The sequence below is a fragment of the Hyaena hyaena genome, unplaced genomic scaffold (assembly GCF_003009895.1).
Source record: "Hyaena hyaena isolate Hyena2069 unplaced genomic scaffold, ASM300989v1 scaffold_283, whole genome shotgun sequence".
NCBI classification, from domain to species: domain Eukaryota; kingdom Metazoa; phylum Chordata; class Mammalia; order Carnivora; family Hyaenidae; genus Hyaena; species Hyaena hyaena.
The window spans coordinates 1726374-1745621 of NW_024080916.1; the positions used below are offsets into that span (position 1 = coordinate 1726374).

The window sequence follows — 19248 nt, forward strand, 5'->3', positions numbered from 1 at the left end:
AAAGGCTTTAGAGACATCACTGTACCTAACATTTCTCTAGTCTCTTTCCCTACAGCATGGAATAATTTAATATCCCTAAATTTCTATAGTTTGTACTGTTGAGTATTAACTTTTTATTATGTAGCTAATTAATATTGCGAGTAAATTGACACTGAAAATAAATTTTTTAGTATGAAGAAATAGCATGAAGAAGTGGAATTTTCTGTGAATTTTGAGGAAAAACTTCAAAGAAAAATTTCAAGATTATAACTCAAAATTAGTGAGAGACTTATAATACTTCATTAAAATCAGAATACATCAGCACTGAGTATCCCCCTATCCTCTGTGGCTAAAAACTTATTAAAATGTTGAGCACATTGAAAACTACTACTAACAATGGCACACTTTGATGCATTTTTATGTACCGTTATTTCAAAAATACTTCAACATGCCGTTTTTTCCTTTAAAATGCTAACAGTTGTCTAAGCAAAAAGACAAAAATTTTTGCCTACTAAGGAAAATAGAACTCAATATGAAATAACTCTCACAAATATTCAGCTATTTCTGGCCTATGAAGATCTAATTTAAGATGTGTTTTCACTACTTAATATAAGATGAAGCTGATGTTCTAATGAATCAAGGTCAAGCCAACAAAAAGCCAAAACCTCTGATGCCACATTGGGCGGTCAGAGATAAGTTAAAGATATCTAATTTATGAATTACCCAACACGTACTCTTAATAAGAAAACTTGTCAGGCAACATGGTATTAAGCTAGTCAAGTATTGCTCATACCCTTTAAAGCATATTTATAAACTAGACAACACAAGAGGGAAATGTTAATACTTTTGATCTCTCTATTGGTCAAAAGTCTTTTATAACCTATTGAAGAAAAAAAGCCACTGGCTGAAAACCCAAAATAGAGTGCAGGAAACATAGTCATTGCTGTCATTCTGTATGTGATTGTTTTCTTTTTCTATTCTGTTAATGTAGATTAGCACCAAAGCTTAACTCATTTAAGCAGCTGACATTAATTTGAATCGCTGCAATAAAACCGAACATCTGAGTAGACAATAATTATTATAATGCACAAGAGATTACATTATTAGATCTAAATTTCACATCATCATGCATGGAAAGATAAATAAAAATAAGTTTGTGAACAAGCAAGGATTGAATAATTGTTCGCCCAACATCATTCAGATTCACGGACTTATGCTGACACCTAGTGGAATGAAAACATGAAGCATTGCAGCCAAGATCTTCGCTCTCAGGCTTTTTACACTTAGCCTATAGGATAAATAATACATATACACACGCTACACATTTTCTAAATATATGCCCAAAGAAAATATAGCTTTGGAGCTAATTTTGAAACAACTGAAAGTAATTGAAAGCAATTGAAAGTGGATTCTATTAGATCTCAAGTAAAAATACCTCACCAAATTCTATAAAAATTAAATTATTTAAAATTAGCCATGGAATTTATTTTTATTTTAGTCAAAGCTTTTTTCACAGCAACCACATTTTAAACTTTTTACTTGCATGTTTAAAAACTGTGCACTCCAATAATGAAAATCATTAGAAGGAAAAAAAATGACACTCTGATTAAACTGCATTTTACAGTCTGCCTAAAACCTCGGACCAACTTAATTTTTACTGGACGTCCCCACCCCGCTTCTTCCTTCACCAGCAAGCAAGCTCTTTTCCTTCCCTGCCAGCCAGACAGGCAGACGGGAGAGGAGGCCCAGCATTTCACGGTCAGTAGTTCAGATTCTTTGGTGAGAAAAGGGGCTGCAGTCATTTAAACTTGATCTGACCTCTTTCCAGCTTACAAAGTTAAACAGCTAAAACACGTAAAATAAGAAGGGAATGCTTGTGGAATGTACATCACACATTGACAGCTCAGGCCTCATTAGGATTAGCCTGCTTGCTCCTCCTGTTCAATTGTTTCTTTTAAAGGCAGTGGGTTTTTGTTTTTTTCTCTTTTTTTGCACCTTTGTCTTCTTTAGTTTCATTGTATCAAATTTCTCAATCTCCGCTGTATCGTGTTTGTCAGACATGGTTGTAGAGGAAGCAGAACCAGGCGTCCAGTCTTCATGGAAGTTTTAAGGGCACCTGGTGGCTCAGCAAGTAAAGCAATCAACTCTGGATTTTGGCTCAGGTCATGATCTCACACTTAGTGAGTTCAAGCCCCGTGTGGGGCTCTGCACTGAGCACAGAACCTGCTTCTAAACAGGCGCTCTCTCTCTCTCAATCTCTCTCCCTTCCCTGATCGCTATGAATAAATTAATTAAATAATTAATTTTTTTTACTTTCAAATGAACATAATTTGAAGCATCAATGCTTACTAAGACAAAAGTGGTGCATGGCCTCTCTACGTCTGTTCTTCCCCAGCAGCTCTGGATTTTTTTTTTTTTTTTGGTCTATTTATTTACTTATTTTCCTTATCTTCAAACAACTTCTTAATTTTTAATTTACTTCCCGCTAGAGAAGTGTTTGCCTTTTGCTCACCCGTCTCACCACACATATTCACCCTTCCTATTCTTCTCTCATTTTCCCAATTTCCATCAAGCTTTCAGTTAGCTCTGTACTAAGTATATTAAAATATCATCAACAACATGTAAACACTAATCGGAGTAAAGCCATGTAGTAAGCTATGATTAAATTTCAAATTTCTGTACAATGTTTTTATGCCTAGAAATGATCATTGTTGAGGAAGTATTTGTTTGCCTCTGAGCCTGTGTTCCCTAGAAAACAGTACCTACGGTAAAACTTACATACCAGCATTTTGCTGGGCAGTGAAAACCTTAGGGCCACAGGAATAAAGGAAAGGAATGGGGGCAGGAAAACAGTGCAAGCAAGTATGAGGGAGTGAATCACTGAACCAGTCTCCACTTGGTATCAGGTGCAGCTGATTGCTCTATCTTGCAGGACCATCGGCAGAGCCTATTTCAGGAGGCCTGGAGTGGGGGCAGGGAGGCAACTCATCCATCAGTTTCCGTCTCCCAGCATTTGCAAGCCCTAGTTGTAATGGTTTGCCATTGGTTTTACTGGGTTTAATAACTGAAAATCCCACTTGCCAGAACCATCTTCCCACCCCACCCACCACCACCACCCACCGCCCCTGCTCCCCTGCAGTTCTGGGCAAAACAGGGTGGCTGATCACCCAAAGACATCGCACACATAACAGCCAACAGATCAGCCTGAAGAATGGAAGACTGAGGTGCTGGCAGGTGGGACCCACATGAGGAAACAAGTGCCCAATGGCCACCAAAAGAGTTGTGACCAAGATAACCTGAGATGGAATATAAAAGGTCTATTACAGACTATTTCTTAATTTTCTGTCCCTGAGGAATGATTCAACTAGAAATTTTGAACATCATGAAAAAAAAAAATCTTAAAATTTTTATATACTGCACGTATTCATTCTGTCAACTTCATTTTCTTGAAGAAACAAATCTGACGGAGTTTTCTGAACTTGAGCTTAGACCATTTTTCTTCTCCTTATTATCATTCTGTCAACTTCATTTTCTTGAAGAAACAAATCTGATGGAGTTTTCTGAACTTGAGCTTAGACCATTTTTCTTCTCCTTATTATCCTGGAGATTCCTTCCATCTGTATCCTCTGTTAGATTCCCTACGTCCTGTGGCCTGTGTCTTTCTCTTTATGGGCTTACTTCTGTATGTTAGTAGATCACATCCTCTAGTAGTTTCCTGAGGAGGGATGAGTTTGATGGAAGATAAATATTTTAAAAACCTTGCATGTCTGCATAATACTAACTTCAGCTAGGTATGGAACTGTAAGATTGAAATCATTTTTCCTTAGAATTTTTAAGGCATTGCTACATGTCTTATAGCTTCCGTGTTGTTGATGAGAAGTTAAAAGCAATACTGGTTCCAGATCCTTTAGTCCCTCTCTCTCTCTCTCTCTCTCTCTCTTTCTCTCTCTCTCTCTCTCTCTCTCACACACACACACACACAATACATATATATATACAAACTTCTGTCCCAATGACTATGAAATTTCACTTGTGGGCCTTGGCCCTACACACTCAGGGCCACCACATAAAAGGATACAGATGTGCAAAGCATCTTATGCATACAGAGTACCTGTTTGAAATGGTTCAATGTCCAGCCCTTACACCTACCTCAGCAGATGGGTTACAATTGATGAGTCCTTTCCAGTTGGTTAACTCACACCTTTCAGTTCCAGCAATTTATTTTTGGAATTATGTATTTCTGTAATGTTTTCTTCTCCTTGGTCTTTTTCTGGAACTTCTATTAAATAGATATTAGACCTCTTGTGCCATCTTAAAATATTATCTTCTCACTTCAACTCAATCTGTTTGTTTCTTGGTGGTGATGGTGGTTACTTGGGATTTGTTTTTTCTGTGTTGGTTTTATTTTGGGGGAGATTTCTTCATCTCTTGAAATTCTCTTGTGTTTTCTTATGTCTTGTTTTAAATTAATCTCTTATTTTCTTACTTATTCCTTTATTGTAGCTTTTTGTTCTTTTTTATTATTTCAATAGACTTAACTCTCTTTAGATTTAAGATTATTATTATTATCTCTAAGATTATACGAAATTTTTATGTTTTCTTCCCCTAGCAGTTTCTATTTCTTCCTCAAAGTTTTTCACTTCTGGCTATTTGACATTTATTTTTATGTTAAAAGCTTCCCTTAGGTTTCCTAGTTTACATTCATATTTACCAGTTCATCATGAAGAGTGGGTGATGGAAAACCCTAGTTTAAAACTCTGAGTGTATAGGTGGGGCTTGTTGACTATAAGTATCACTACAAGTGATCTAGCCAGGCCATGTCCTTGTCACCAGGGAGCCCGCTTTGTATAGCCTGTCAGGAGACCGGAAAGTAAGGAAGGCACACAAAATAAATTATTAGTGGCATTAGTATAGGAGTTTCTTCCTTTAACATCAAGATTCTTTGAGGTCATGGGGAACAAACTTAGAAAAGAGCTTTAACCATACTGGATAAAACCCCTAAAAATTATTTCACCAAACCTGAGAAAAAAACCTTACAGAGAGAAGTGCCCCAGTGGTCTTAGCTTCTTCCTATTCCCGGATCACTGAACCATGAACCATCCTATTAGCCTACAATGTTAATATGAGGATTCTAACAATTCCAAGTAGGTGTTGAAACAAAACAAGAAGACTCCATTTGTCTCCTGCTAGAGGAAAATACCAAAACTAGAAGAAATTACCACCATCAAGAATTAATAAAAAAAGAAAGCAACTTAGAAAAGAGCTATCAGAATAATAGAAAAGGCACACCTTTCAAGAGGTAGACAAAGGATGTGCTTTTAGAAAAGAACGTGTAAATATTCAGTAGCATCTGTTTTAATACTTGGTAAAATTCAGTAAAATATGGTCCCATGGTTTTATTTTTAAAAAGTAATTTTTATAAAGGGTGAAAAGATGTCTGCAATCAAAGGAGAACTGGATGAGACAAAAGAACTATATAAAAAATTGCCAGAAATAGAAAGTGAACCAGAATTTTCTAAAGCATTGTGAAATAAACATTCAATGACATAATTTTTAAATGGATTAGGATGAAGAGGGAAAATATGAAAAGCCCTCACAGACCAAGATGGCAACATAGGTTGTTCCTGACTTCACTTCCCCTCCCAAGAAATAAAGCTCACAACTCTTCAAGAACAAGACACCACCGAGAGAAACCTAGAACACGGGGATGAAGCTGAAGCAACCCCTGCACCACAGAAACCAAGACATTGCATTATAAGAATAACAGGAGTGGCTACACATTGATCACAATGCCCCTTCCTCAGGCCAACATCGCACCACATGAGGTCTCCCCTAAGTTTCCATTCTCCCAGTGCAAAGAGAACCCGGCAACCCCGAGCATTGTGGGTCGCATTGTGGAGGCTTTTACTCTGATCTTGAAGAGCCTAAAATTAAGTCCTCCATTAAGAGCAACCTCGGGCTACACGTAGCCCCAGTCTCAGTTCCAGGAAAAGCCTCAGACTGCTCAAGGCTAAAGCCATCCTCGGATCGCCCTCAGATCAGCTAATCAAAAAAACATTCCTATGGTCTGAGTCAAGGCTGGGAACTGCAAACAGTTATTTTATACAAACTAGCCAATTTCTCACCGCTTGCCTGAACCCCACGTGGGCCCTTTGAACTCACCTCATAATTGGTCACTTTCAAAGGATTCTCAAAAGTTATGATTGGGTCCCACCAAAAGTAATGAGCACCTCACAGACACTGAATGGTCAAAACTGTTACCATGGGTGCTATACAATTGTAATTGGTGCTTATGTGATGATGCTACACGTACAACGTGTGCACTGTAACACCCCCCGTCCCTTACCCCATAAAAACCCTGTTCGCTATTGTTCTTCACTTCACCTTGCTGCCACTATCCGGTAGGCGGGTGAGCCCCTGCTTGAGCTTGTAATAAAGACCCTTTTGTATCGGCATCGGTTGCCGGCTCCTTGGAGGTCTCTGGGACTCACAATTCGGGCACAACAATCTCATATCATGGAGATTGCAGGGGATCTGCTCAACCAATGGGAATACGACTGTGATAGGGAAAGGGAGAGGAGCTTGCAACAGCCAGCATATGGATCTTGGATTGCTGAATTCACATCCATAGTGCCCAAGTACTGATCTCAACCAGAGATTTTGCTCATCTGCAGAACAAGCTAGGGGCACACTCTGACCAGGAAACTCAGTGGTGTGCAGATCTGCCTGATTCAGAGGAGTTTTGCTAGCCCTAGAGCACAGTTTGCCCACACCCAGGCAAGAAGCAGAATCACAGTGGAGACTGTCTTCCAGTCTCATATGACCAGAAAGGTGGTGACAACTCCTGGGAGCAGTGCAGCTCAGCAATGCTTAAGCCAAGAGGCAGGCAGGCAAGCAGAGCTAATTACCCCCCAAGTAAAGCCAGTACTGGGCATGGACCATTTCCATGCTATGCATGGCAGGGGGATTAACTCGTGGCCAAGGCTGAGTGTAGCTATTGGCCCCTCCACCTGGAGAGTCTGTTTGAGAAACTGAGTAGCCTGCAGCAGCCCCTGCCTCTCTCATGGAAACAAGGCAACTGAGACATAGCCCCACCTGCTGTGGAGAGTATCTTCTAGCCCCACCTGATCAGAAAGGCCTGAGACAACTCCTGGAGCTGAGAGGCAGGCAGAGCCAATGGTCTGTAGAACAAAGCCAGTAGCCCTGTCCAATCAGGGGATTTGTGGTGTAGGTTGGCTTGAGTTAAGACAACAAAGAGTTTTACCAGCTTTAAAGCTGCTTCTCCCACTGTACCTGGGCAGGGAGTCTAATTTCTAGCCCCACCCATTACTGAACAAGATCTTCAGCCTGTTTGGCCAGAGAACCTACCCACAGCACACAGAGCCCCCCCAACAGCACTGTATACAGTGGCACTTGAACAGAGTGTACAGCCCATGGTTTCCCCTGTCGAAGCAGAACTAGTGACCTCACCTGACCAGGGGATTCAGTGCACATTCTGGCCTAATCCAAAAGGGAAGATAATTCACAGCCCTATCTACTATTGAATATAATACCCAGTTGTGATCATCTATTAAGCCTGACCAGAGAATCCAGGCAACCACAAAGCCCATCCTTCAGCCTCATTTGGGAAAGGAACCAAGCCAGCAGTCTTTTCCAACTCTTTTGAGCCAGTGACACACCCATCCTATCCATGTTCTCAGAGCTCAAACAATTGCCTCACCCCAAAACAGACCATCATAGCAGGCCCCACCTGCCCAAGAACATGATCAATAAACACACCCAGAAACCCAGACTGAGCTGACTGGCAAAGAACTGTCTCTGTCAAAACCTGTATAGTTTGAAATAAGAGCCTGATTACTCAAATGTACACATACTAACATAAGGAATCAAGGATCACAAAAAAATCAGTTAAGTATGGCACCACAAAGGAAACTAGTAAACCTCCAATAACTGACCCTAAAGAAATGGAGATCTATTAATTGTTAGACAAAAAATTCACAATAATCCTCTTAAGGAAGTTTAGTGAACTATCAAAAAGCATAGCCAGACAACTAAATGCATTTAGAAAAACAACACATGAACTAAGCACAAGGAAACAGAACCCATTAAAAAAATAGAACAAATCCTATAGTTGAAAAATATAAGAATGGAACTAAAGAATTCGATAGAGAGTTTTAAAAGTAGATTTGATCATAAAGAAGAAAGAATCAATTATTTGGAGGATAGGACATTGGAAATTACCTAGTCAGAGAAACAACCACACACACACACACAAAAAAAAATAAATAAATGAAAAAGAATGAAGAAAGCCTGTGGAAATTATGGGACACAATGAAAAGAAACAATATTTGCCTAATTGGAATTCCAGAAGAGAAGCAGAAGAGAAAGGGACAGAAACTATATACAAAGCAATAATGGCGGAAAACTTCTTGAACCTGAAGAGAGAAATGAACACCTCAAATAGGTTGAATCCAAATATGGCTAACCTAAGACACATTATAATGAAATTGCCAAAAGCCAAAGACAGTGCTTTAAGAGCAGGAAGAGAAAAGAGAGAAGCTACATACAAGAAAAACCCTTATAAGACTATTAGTGGATTTCTCAACAGACACTTTTCAGGCCAGGAAAAAATGGGATGATGTATTCAAAATACTGACAGAAAATAACTGTCAATCAAGAATTCTAAACCTAGAAAATCTGTCTTTCAGGAACCGAGCAATAAAGATTTGCTTGAACAAACGAAGATTGAGGGAGTAGTTACAAGAAATGCTAGAGAGGTTCTCCCCTATAAGAAGTGTTAAAGACAGTTCTTTGAGTGGAACTAAAAGAATGCTAATGAACATCATAAAAACTCATGGTGCTTGGGTGGCTCAGTCAGTTAAGTGGCAGACTCTTGATTTCAGCTCATGATTTGTGGGATGGATCCCCACTGTCAGTGTAGAACCTACTTGGAATTCTCTCGCTCCCTCCCCTGTTAATGTTCTCTCTCTTTCAAAATAAATAATTTTTAAAAAACTCAAAAAGTTAGCACAAATCTCACTGATTATAGTAAATATAGTTATAGATTCTACAATATGTTAATACTGATGCATAATTCATTTACAACTCTAGTTCAAATAGAAAACAAACCATAACTACAATAATCTGTTATTAGTGACACAATAAAAGCATGTAAATTGTAACAGTAATAACCTAAAATGTGAGGAGAAGGAGAAGTAAAATTATAAAGTTTAAAAATTCTATTGAAGTTAAGGTGTTATCAGTTTATTTTTTTTAAATATTTTTGTTTATTTCTAGGAGAGAGAGACAGAGACAGCGTGAGCAGGGGATCGTCAGAGAGAGAGGAAGATACAGACTCTGAAACAGGCTCCAGGCTCTGAGCTGGCGGTCAGCACAGAGCCCGACGCGGGGCTCGAACCCACGAACCGCGAGCTCATGACCTAAGCGAAAGTCGGACGCTTAACCGACTAAGCCACCCAGGCGCCCCAAGGTGTTATCGGTTTAAAATAGGGTGTTATAAATTTATGTTCTGTAAGCCTTACCAACCACAATTTAAAAATCCTGTAGCAATTACACAAAAGAACACAATAAAGAAGTCAAAGCACACTAATACCAAAAGACATCAAAACACACCAAAAAAAGACAGCAGGATAAGAAACACAGAAAAAAACAGATCTACAAACAACCAGAAAGCAATTAATGCAAAATGTAACGTAATAGTAAGTTCTTACCTATCAATAGTTACTTTAAAAATAAACAAATTAGGGGCGCCTGGGTGGCTTAGTCGATTGAGCGTCCGACTTTCGCTTAGGTCATGATCTCGCGGTTCGTGGGTTCGAGCCCCGCGGCGGGCTCTGTGCTGACCGCCAGCTCAGAGCCTGGAGCCTGTTTCAGAGTCTGTCACTTCCTCTCTCTCTGACCCTCCCCTGCTCACACTGTCTCTCTCTCTCTCTCCTAGAAATAAATAAAACATTTTTAAAAATTAATAAAAAAAATTAATAAAAATAAGTTAAACTCATTATTCAATTAGAAGATGTAGAATGGCTGAATGAATAGAAAAGCAGATGCAACAATATGCTGCCTATAAGAAATTCACTTTAGCCTGAAAGACACATAGACTGAGAATGAAGGATGGAAAAACATTTAAGGCAAATGGTAATAATAATTTTTTAAAAAGCAGGGGCACTATATTTATATCAGATAAAATAGACCTCACTCTAAAAATGGTAAAAAAAAAAAAAGTCATTATATAATGATAAATGGGTGAATAGATCAAAAAGATATAACAATTATAAATATTCATGCACCCAACATCAGAACATCCAAATATAAAAATCAAAACTTAACAGAGCTAAAAGGAGAAATAAAGAGTAATACAATAACAGTTGGCGACTTTAAATTTTTTTAATGTTTACTTATTTTTGAGAAGGGAAAGACAGAGTGTGAGCTGGGAAGAGGTAGAGAAAGAGGGTGACACAAAATCTGAAATAGGCTCCAGGCTCCAAGCTGTCAGCACAGAGCCTAACACAGAGCTAGAACTCCTGAGCTGTGAGATGATGACCTGAGCCTAAGTTGGAAGCTTAACAACTGAGCCACCCAGGTGCCCCAACAGCTGGGGACTTTAATACCCCACTCTCTACAATGGATAGCTCATCCAGAGAATCAGTAAGGAAACGGTGGATTTGAATAACACCAGAGAGAGACCAAATGGACCTAAATGACGTATACAGAACATTCGCTCCCAACAGTCACAGGATACACATTCTTCTCAAGTGCACATGAAACATTTTCTAGGATGGACTTCTATGTTAGGCCACAAAACAAGTCAGCAAATTCAAGAAGACTGAACTCATACCAAGTATCTTCTCCGAACACAATGGCATGAAACTATAAATCAATAAGAGGATAACTGGAAAATTCATGAACACATTGAAATTTATACAATACTCTCCTTAACAACCAATCGATTAAAAAGAAATTAAAGGAAAAATAAAAAGTTTCTTGAGACAAATGAAAAGGAAAATACAACATACTAGAACTTGTGGGATACAGCAAAAGCAGTTCTAAGAGGGGAGGTCAAGGCAGTAAATGACTATACTAAGAAACAAGATCCTAAATAAACAATCTAACTCTATGCCTTAATGAACTAGAAAAAGGAGAACAATCTGAGTCCAAAGTTAGCAGAAGAAAGGAAACAATAAAAGTTAGAGAAGAAATAAGTGAAATAGGGAACAGAAGAATAAAAAAAGATTACCTGACCTAAGAGTTGGTTTTTTTAAAGGGTAAACAAAATGGACAAACACTTAGCTAGACTACACAAGGCAAAAAGACAAAGGACCCAAATGGCAATTCAACAAAATTATAAATGAGAAAGGAGACATTAGAATTGATTATTACAATTGTGATTACAATTGATACCATAGAAATCCAAAGGATCCTAAGGGACCACCATGAACAACTATACACCAACAAATTATATAACCTAGAAGAAACAGAGAAATTTTTAGAAACACACAATTGGCCAAGACTGAATCAGGAAGAAATAGCAAATCTGAATAGAACTGATAACATCACTATGGAAAATCCTCAGTCAGTATGGAGAAGCCTCAAAAAATTAAAAGCAGAACTGCCACATGATTCAGCAATTCCACTTCTGAGAATATATCCAAAGATAACAAAAACACTAAATTGAGAAATGTATTTTCACATTCATAGCACCATTATTTATAACAGCCAAGACATGGGAACAACCTAAGCATTCACTGATGGATGACTGAAAAAGAAGCTGAGGGATATATGTACAATAGACCATTACTCAGCCATAAACAAACAAATAAATAACACAGGAAATCCTACCATTTGTGTCAACATGAAGGACCTTGAAGGCATTATGCTAGGTGAAATAAGTCAAACAGAAAAAGAGAATTACTATATGTGGACTCTAAAACAAAATAAAACAAAGCTAACTCATAAAAGACATCAGACTTGTGGTCCCCGAGATGGGGGAGGGGAATTAGGTGGATAGGAGGAAGGTGGTCACAAGGTGCAAACTTCCAGTTACCAATCAGTACTAGGGATGGAACGTACATGACGATGATAGCAAACACCACTGTATGACATACAGAATTGTTAAGAGAATAAATCCCAAGAGTTCTCATCACAAAGAGAATTTGTTTTTCCTTTTTTCTTCCTTCCTTTTCCTTTTATTGTATTTATACTATAAGACAGATGTTAGCAGAACCTATAGTGGCTATTATTTCACAACGTATATAAATCAAATCAATAGGCCATATGTCTGAAACTTATGCAGTCATATATGGCAGTTATTTCTCAATAAAAGTTGGAAAAGAAAAGCTCTCGCAGAAAGCAGAAGAAAACATTGAGGAAAAAAAATAATGAAACAGTAAATAATAGATAAGAATTACCAAAAATAAGCAAATAAATCAGATACAAAATATAATTTGTATTCTTTTCAATGCAACAGAAGCAATAATATCATAGACGAAGACACAATGTTGACCAAGTGCCAAAAAAAAAAAAAAAAATTAATGGAAACAGCTTATGAAATGATCCTGGTTGATTATAAAGAATTTTTTAAAATATTACTAATACATGCAGAATAAAAAATTAGACTAGTCTCAGCTTTATACCCTCTATATCATGGATCACCTGCAAAATACATAGCAGTATTTTTAGGGTTAGAGGAGAAATATTTTTATCCAAGTATTTTGTAGCCAGCCAAATTGTCTTTCACCTGTGAAACCAATTTTAAGACAATTTAGGTTATTCAAAACTGCGGAAAATATATATCGTACATTCTGTTCCTGCAAAAACTATTCAAGAAACTATTCAAACCAATCAAGAAGTGAATCAACTAAAGAAAACAGAGAAGCTATGTTATAAAAGGACAGGTGTTGATTAATAGAAACCACTTAAACATAAAATTAGCAACAAAATAATTATATACAAACATAAAATTAAAATGACCCTGGTTTTCCTAGTATATACCCTCTAGTTCTTCACTCATTAACATGCATGATAGATTTTCAGAGTCCTACTTCGCTATATATAAATGCAAATTAAAAATTTGATGCTTATCTAATTTTTGCCTTTTTAAACCAATTTTTTAATTCTCTTTTTTTAATGTTTGTTTATTTTGACAGAGAGTGAGCATGAGCAGGAGAAGGGAAGAGATAGAGTGAGAGAATCCCAAGAAGGCCCCATGCCGTCAGCAGAGAGCCCAATGCAGGGCTCATTTTCACCCTAAAATCATGACCTGAGCAAAAATCAAGAATCAGATGCTCAACCAACTGAGCCACCCATGTACTCCTATATTTTTAATTCTGTAAGCAGGTTTTCTCATTCTCTTTAGTGTTCAAAATTTAGTGTTCAAAATCTAAGTATGGTAGTGATTATTAGTCATTTATCCTGGTTAACTCTTGATAAGCTCTTTCCACTTGAAGGTAAGTTCCCTTTGTAGTGGGATTTTTTTTTTTTTTAATTTCACAATCATTTTTAAAACCAAAAAGCTCTTTCTGATTCTCTAATTGTTCCCTTTTGGCTGACCAAATTATTTTAACCTCCCCCTCTTACCCATTTTGTTACTTGTCTAATTTCTTAAAACCACCTTTCCGTATTTCCCAGATGTTTTTTCTTTTGGCTTCCAGATAGTAGTACATTACTAGCTTCTGCCAAGACCTGAAAGGTAGAAGTGAAGCTCTTGAGACCATGAAGCCCAACTATCAATTACAGTTTTGAAGTCTTGTTTTCTGCAACAATAGTGGAGATACTGATGTCCAGTCCCTAGCTTCTTGAGTGACTCAGAGGTACTTCCACTGCAAAAAAAAAAAAAAATCTCATGGTATGAGTGGACAATTTTCCTGAGTGCCCCACTTTAGTATATGATCAAAGCTTGATCTCTGTGGCCTCACTAGACATTTTACAAGCTAACTTAGATCCTATAATAAATTATTTTGTACTTGGAACCAGCCAGAGTGATTCTCTTGTCCAACCGAATGTTAGCAGATAACAAGGAGTAAACTGTTTCATGTTCATACCTTTACTTATTCCCCCTAAGACAATCAGCACTCTCCATTCATATTTGTTCCTATAGCAGTTGCTGAAATTTTGCCAGTGGCCCCATATATTCATTTCCTATTGGTTTAAAAAAAATTACCACAAACAGTGGCTTAAAACAACATTAGGTCACAGTTCAGTAGGTCAGAAGGTGAGGCAGGCCCAGCTGCGTTCTCTGTTCAGAGTATTACAAGGCTGAAATCAAGGTGTCAGCCAGTCTGTACTCTTATCTGAAAGGTCTAAGGAAGAATCTGATTTCAACTTTATTTAGGTTGCTGGCAACATCCAATTCCTTACTGCTATAGGTCTAAGTCGCCATTTTTTTTTTTTTTTTGGCTCTCAGCCAGAGGCTACTTTCTTCCTCCAGAGGCCCCCAGCATTCCTTTAAGCCAGAATCCTTCATCTTCAAGAAAATTACACTTCATCTCAGACCTTTCCTTCTGCCACCAGCCAGAAAAAACTCTGTGCTTAATTTTAAAGGAGTTGTATGATTAAATCAGGTGACCCAAATCATCTCCTTCTTAATTAACTCAAAGTCAACTGGCAGCAACCTTAATTACATCAGCAAAATCTCTGTGGCCATGTAACAGACATTCACGGGATAGGGAATTATAGAAGGGCAAAGGTCATTGGGGTCATTCTTAGAAGTCTATCTACCTCAGTCCTCCCTAGTTTTTTCAGTGGCAGAGGTTGAAACTTTTTACTTTTTTTTTTCCCCCAAAGGCTCTTCAGATGGAAGAGGAACCAAAATTACCTATGTGGTCTGGCATCTTAAACTAAAAGTCCCAATCACACTCACAGTAGGTTGCAAATTTATTTCTATTACACTTGGATGTGCAAAAAACTGAAGTGTGTTTTCTCTGTAAATGATCCAATCACCTTTGTTAGCTACCATCCCACTTGAGCACAAGAAAAAAAGAAAAACTCTAGTGAATGAAGCTTAGTCTGATTTAATAGTCTTTTTTAGATAAATTAGTATCTATTGATAAAGAAAAATTGAACTGGACAAGGTTAAACGAGCAAGGAAGACTTACTCAAAATGGCACTTGAATGGCTTAGTCAGTTAAGCATTCAACTCTAAATTTTGGCTCAGGTCATGATCCCAGGATTGTGGGATTGAGCCTGCATGGGGCTCTGAGGTGAACATGGAGACTGCTCAAGATTCTCTCTCTCCTCTGCTCCTCTCCCCTGCTTGCTCGCTCTCTCTCTCAAAAAAAAAAAAAAAGAGAGAGAGAAAATAAAAGAAAGAAAAAAAGATTGCAGTAAGGGAGAGAGAGATTGACCTTAATTACATTGAAACAAAAGGAGCATTTTGAAGGCTGCAGCAAGTTAGTGGAAAAGTATTGGAGAAGGTTGTTAGGAAGGGAGTTGGTCAATGCAATTAGGCCATCTGTCACTGCTAATTGGTGATTGCCAAAGTTAGGTTTCATACTGCCACAAAGACTGGGAGATGGAAGCACTATCATTCTTTTTTTTTTTTTTTAAGTTTATTTCATTTACTTTGAGAGAGACAAAGACAGTGCAAGTGGGGGAGGGGCAGAGAGAGAAGGGGAGAGAGAATCCCAATCAAGCTGCACACTGCCAGTGTAGAGCCCAGCACAGGGCTCAGACTCCTGAAAAGATCATGACTCCAGTCAAAACCAAGATCCCAGTTGGCTCAACTGACTGAGCCACCCAGGCAGGGGGCACTATCATTCTTGATGATTCCATTCCAAAAGGATGGCTCCCAGGTCCTTCAGAAATACACTACTGTGTTGTAAAACTGGCAAGAGGCTGGGAGAAGAGGTACATCGCAAAGGGACAAAGGAAAAAATTAAAATTTAAAGTTTGCTATAAAAATGCTCTAAGAAAAGAGGGGTCAGGGACCAACTGGGAACTGGCCCTATTAGACTTTGATTTAAAAAAAAAGGGGGGGGTTGCACGTTGAAGCACCCACATTGGAGTCCTCGGTTCTCTTTGCCAATATCTAGTATCTTGAAATTGTTGAGTTCTGCATCTTCTTAATCAGACACTAGTATTCTTCCTCTTGTGCCCATTCTTTACATGTAAACACAAACTCCTATATTCAGTATATGTCTTTAATCCTTGAGGACCAGGACATTACAAGCAGTTCACTTACTATCTATCTTCCACTGGCACCTCTGCATATTGCTCCCTTTGTGTTGGGGGACACTAAGCCAAAAGCTGAAGCTTCCCAGTAACCTGCACCTCTCTGACACTATTCCAAAAGTAAACACACCTTCCCTGGGTGTTTTCCCTCTTCCCAAAACCAATCTCAATGTTTCAGTCCATCCCTTACCCCACCCTCACATACTCCCACCCTCACCCCAACACAAACACACCCACACTGAGATTAGCAGCTGACTTCTTCCACTGACTTCTGTTAGTCTTCCTTCCGTTCCCCAAGGGCATTCTCTTCCACTATTCCAAGTCTAATAATCTAGGCCCAGGTTTTTCTATCTTACCCTATTATAGTTAAGATTCACTTATTTATAAAATGTATTAATTCCTGTCTTTTATGGCTAAGTTGTACTGCTAAAGGGGCTATAACTTAATTCATGAAACTCAAAGGTTATCAGTGACTCATTTCTAGTACTAACCACTTTCCTCATCCTGGGGCAATATGCTTCAGAATGTAACTTGGAAGGGAACATGATAAACTTATGGGAGAAATTTTATTCCCTGATTTAATATTTGCAAATATTACTCTTGTCCCACACTCTTAAGTGATGAAGGAAACATATGGGAGAGTCACCTGGCTATAAGAACGTTTTTAAAGTCTTAACTGACAGATATAAAAACAAATGTCTTATATCTAGACTGAAGTTCTGTCTAACAATCTGTGCTTTCTCTTTTTAACTTCCATGAAAGTATGAATACTCCTATGTTTATCAACCCGCCCCAAAATGGAATTTATGAAGCTACATTTAGCTTACATGAAGTCTTTTGTGTCTTAAACATATGACCTTTCTGAAATGATGCTTATCACTTACACATAAGTATCATCTAATTATAAGTAATAACAGTTTTAACAATTATTTGCTATTGTTTATTTTATAAAGTTCTCTTCAAGGTAATTCTTAAATAACTATATATATACCTCAGGGGTATATTATATACAAAGAGATATTCTATATAATAGGGGGGGGAATGGCAGTTGAATAAAATGCCTTCACTCTGAAACCCATCTCTTCTTGTTAAATACAAAGTGTAGATTGTAATTTGTTTTGAATTTTCAAATTATAAATATTAATAAACAAACTAAGTTAATTCAATTTGTAATTTCTTTTGGTTTCAATGAGGTTTTCCCCTAAAGTATATTTTACTTTAATACCTAGCACCATTAAATTGACAGTAAAATTCGGATTATGGTCATATATGTTAGTTGTTAACGAAATAGGAATGTAGTAATAATTTTCAGTAAATTAAGACCTTAGATCTAGGATTGGGTGGAGTTTGCACATTTCACATGTGCAAGCTACATTTTCCATTATCTTCTCGCATATCTTGGCCTTTGCCATTTTCTCCTCTCTGCTCTTGACATAGTCTTGTTACGGCTTCCTCCTATGATAAAATGGGACAGGTATCCTCCATCTTCGCTTATGTTACTGGATCACCAAGTAGCTATTTCCTGATTTCAATTTCTTAGGAAGATTCTAGTGACATGGCTTCTTTACTTGACTCAACTTTATTACAGCTCTTCCACTAGAATGCGGTAACACAGTTCATAGACAATGTGAATTACTGAATCAACATTGCATACCTCAAAAATCTTATTCCTTAGAGACTGTAGATTTAGAAGACAGAGTCAATGGATTCAGCACCACCCCCCGCCCCCCATACTTATCTAAATATTCCATTTAGAAATGTTCCTCTAGCTTTAAAACCACACCCGCCCCCTGCACACATCCCGATTTAAGGATTTAGCTCCTTAGGAGTTAGACGCCCGTCTCTTCCCCCAGTGACTCGCTTAGATTATGCACATAATGAGCACTCGGGAAATGTTGGTGGAATACTGCTGAACAAAAACAGTCACTCTGGGCTTTCTGATAAAGATGATGAATCATCACAGGATAATTTTAGCAGGCAGAGCCTAAACAGTAACCAGGTTGTGCGACTGTCCTAACACACGTAATTCACCAACCCTGCCTGCGGGGAACCAGCAAAAGGAAAGCGAGAGATTTGACAGCTATGCCTCTGGCCTCCAGCTTTTAAACTGGGCAGGTGAGTATTAGAAACACTTCTCAGCCAGGAACGTGGCTGCAGGAAGGAGTGGAGGCAGCTCTGAGCTGCGGAATCGACACCCTCCTCGCCTTGCGCCTCGGTCGCCAGCTGCAGCTTGGCGCAAGGCACTCTGGGACACCAGAAAGCTCAACCTCCATCACCAAGGCAACCGGCCGGCACGCCGTTGTCATGGAGACCGCGGCCACACGGAGAGCCTCGTAGAGGAGCTGCCTTCACCCGCTCCCAAGCAAGATGCATCGCCCAGGCTGTAAAGCCTCTGAAAGGCGAAGACACTTGAACAACCACCTCAGCGGGCAACAGGACCAGGCGCTGAGCGGCAGGATCTACCTCCTACGAGAGATGGGCCCCACTGGCTTCCTGCTGAGGGAGGAGGAGCCGGAAAACAGGGATTTCCGAGTAATTACCGCCTCCAGCTCGCCTCCAACCCCGCCAGGCCCACCCGCCCGGTCCTCCTGGACCTTCCTGGTTTCTAGCCACCTTCACAATCCCAGCGGATTCTCGCTGCCACACTCACCCCAGCCAAGCGAGATCCAAATTCTAAAGATGTGCAAATTGAGGGCAATAGTATTTTGTCGGAAAAGTTTCATTTTGGGAAGTCAGGACTCCAGAACGGCATCCAACTCTTGTAAGATGATGGCACTTGCTTGATCTTTAGGCTTGAAAATGTGAGACGTTTTATTTAAATCTATGCTTTGCATTACGTGCGTCCTTGGATCCGTTGTTGGCAGTCACGAGCCCTGTAACTAAAACGAAATGAAAATCCTACGACCTATTTCATACTGGAAATATTTACTAAGTAAATAAAATCGATTTTTCTTTACTCTTTAGCCACTCTCAAACTCCAAGATCCTTTTAAAGTACCGTTTAGGTGGTGATGCCTTGGAAAGGTCTTAATAAAAATTCTTTTAAAGTTTGCTGAAAAAAAACAGATATTTTATATTTGCATAT

The 19248-nt window shown here is 38.7% G+C and overlaps 1 protein-coding gene and 1 pseudogene across 1 annotated transcript in view; one reads left to right on the forward strand and one right to left on the reverse strand.

Moving 5' to 3' along the window:
• Window positions 1-1754: 1754 nt before the first annotated feature.
• Window positions 1755-2058, reverse strand: LOC120241460 (annotated as a pseudogene).
• A 16416-nt stretch (window positions 2059-18474) lies between these two features.
• ZSWIM2 (zinc finger SWIM-type containing 2) overlaps window positions 18475-19248 on the forward strand; it is a 37536-nt gene continuing 36762 nt past the window's right edge. The window contains exon 1 of the mRNA XM_039246569.1: window positions 18475-18696. Coding sequence (XP_039102500.1) covers window positions 18532-18696 — 165 coding nt within the window. The 5' untranslated portion in view covers window positions 18475-18531. The remainder of the gene's footprint in view (window positions 18697-19248) is intronic.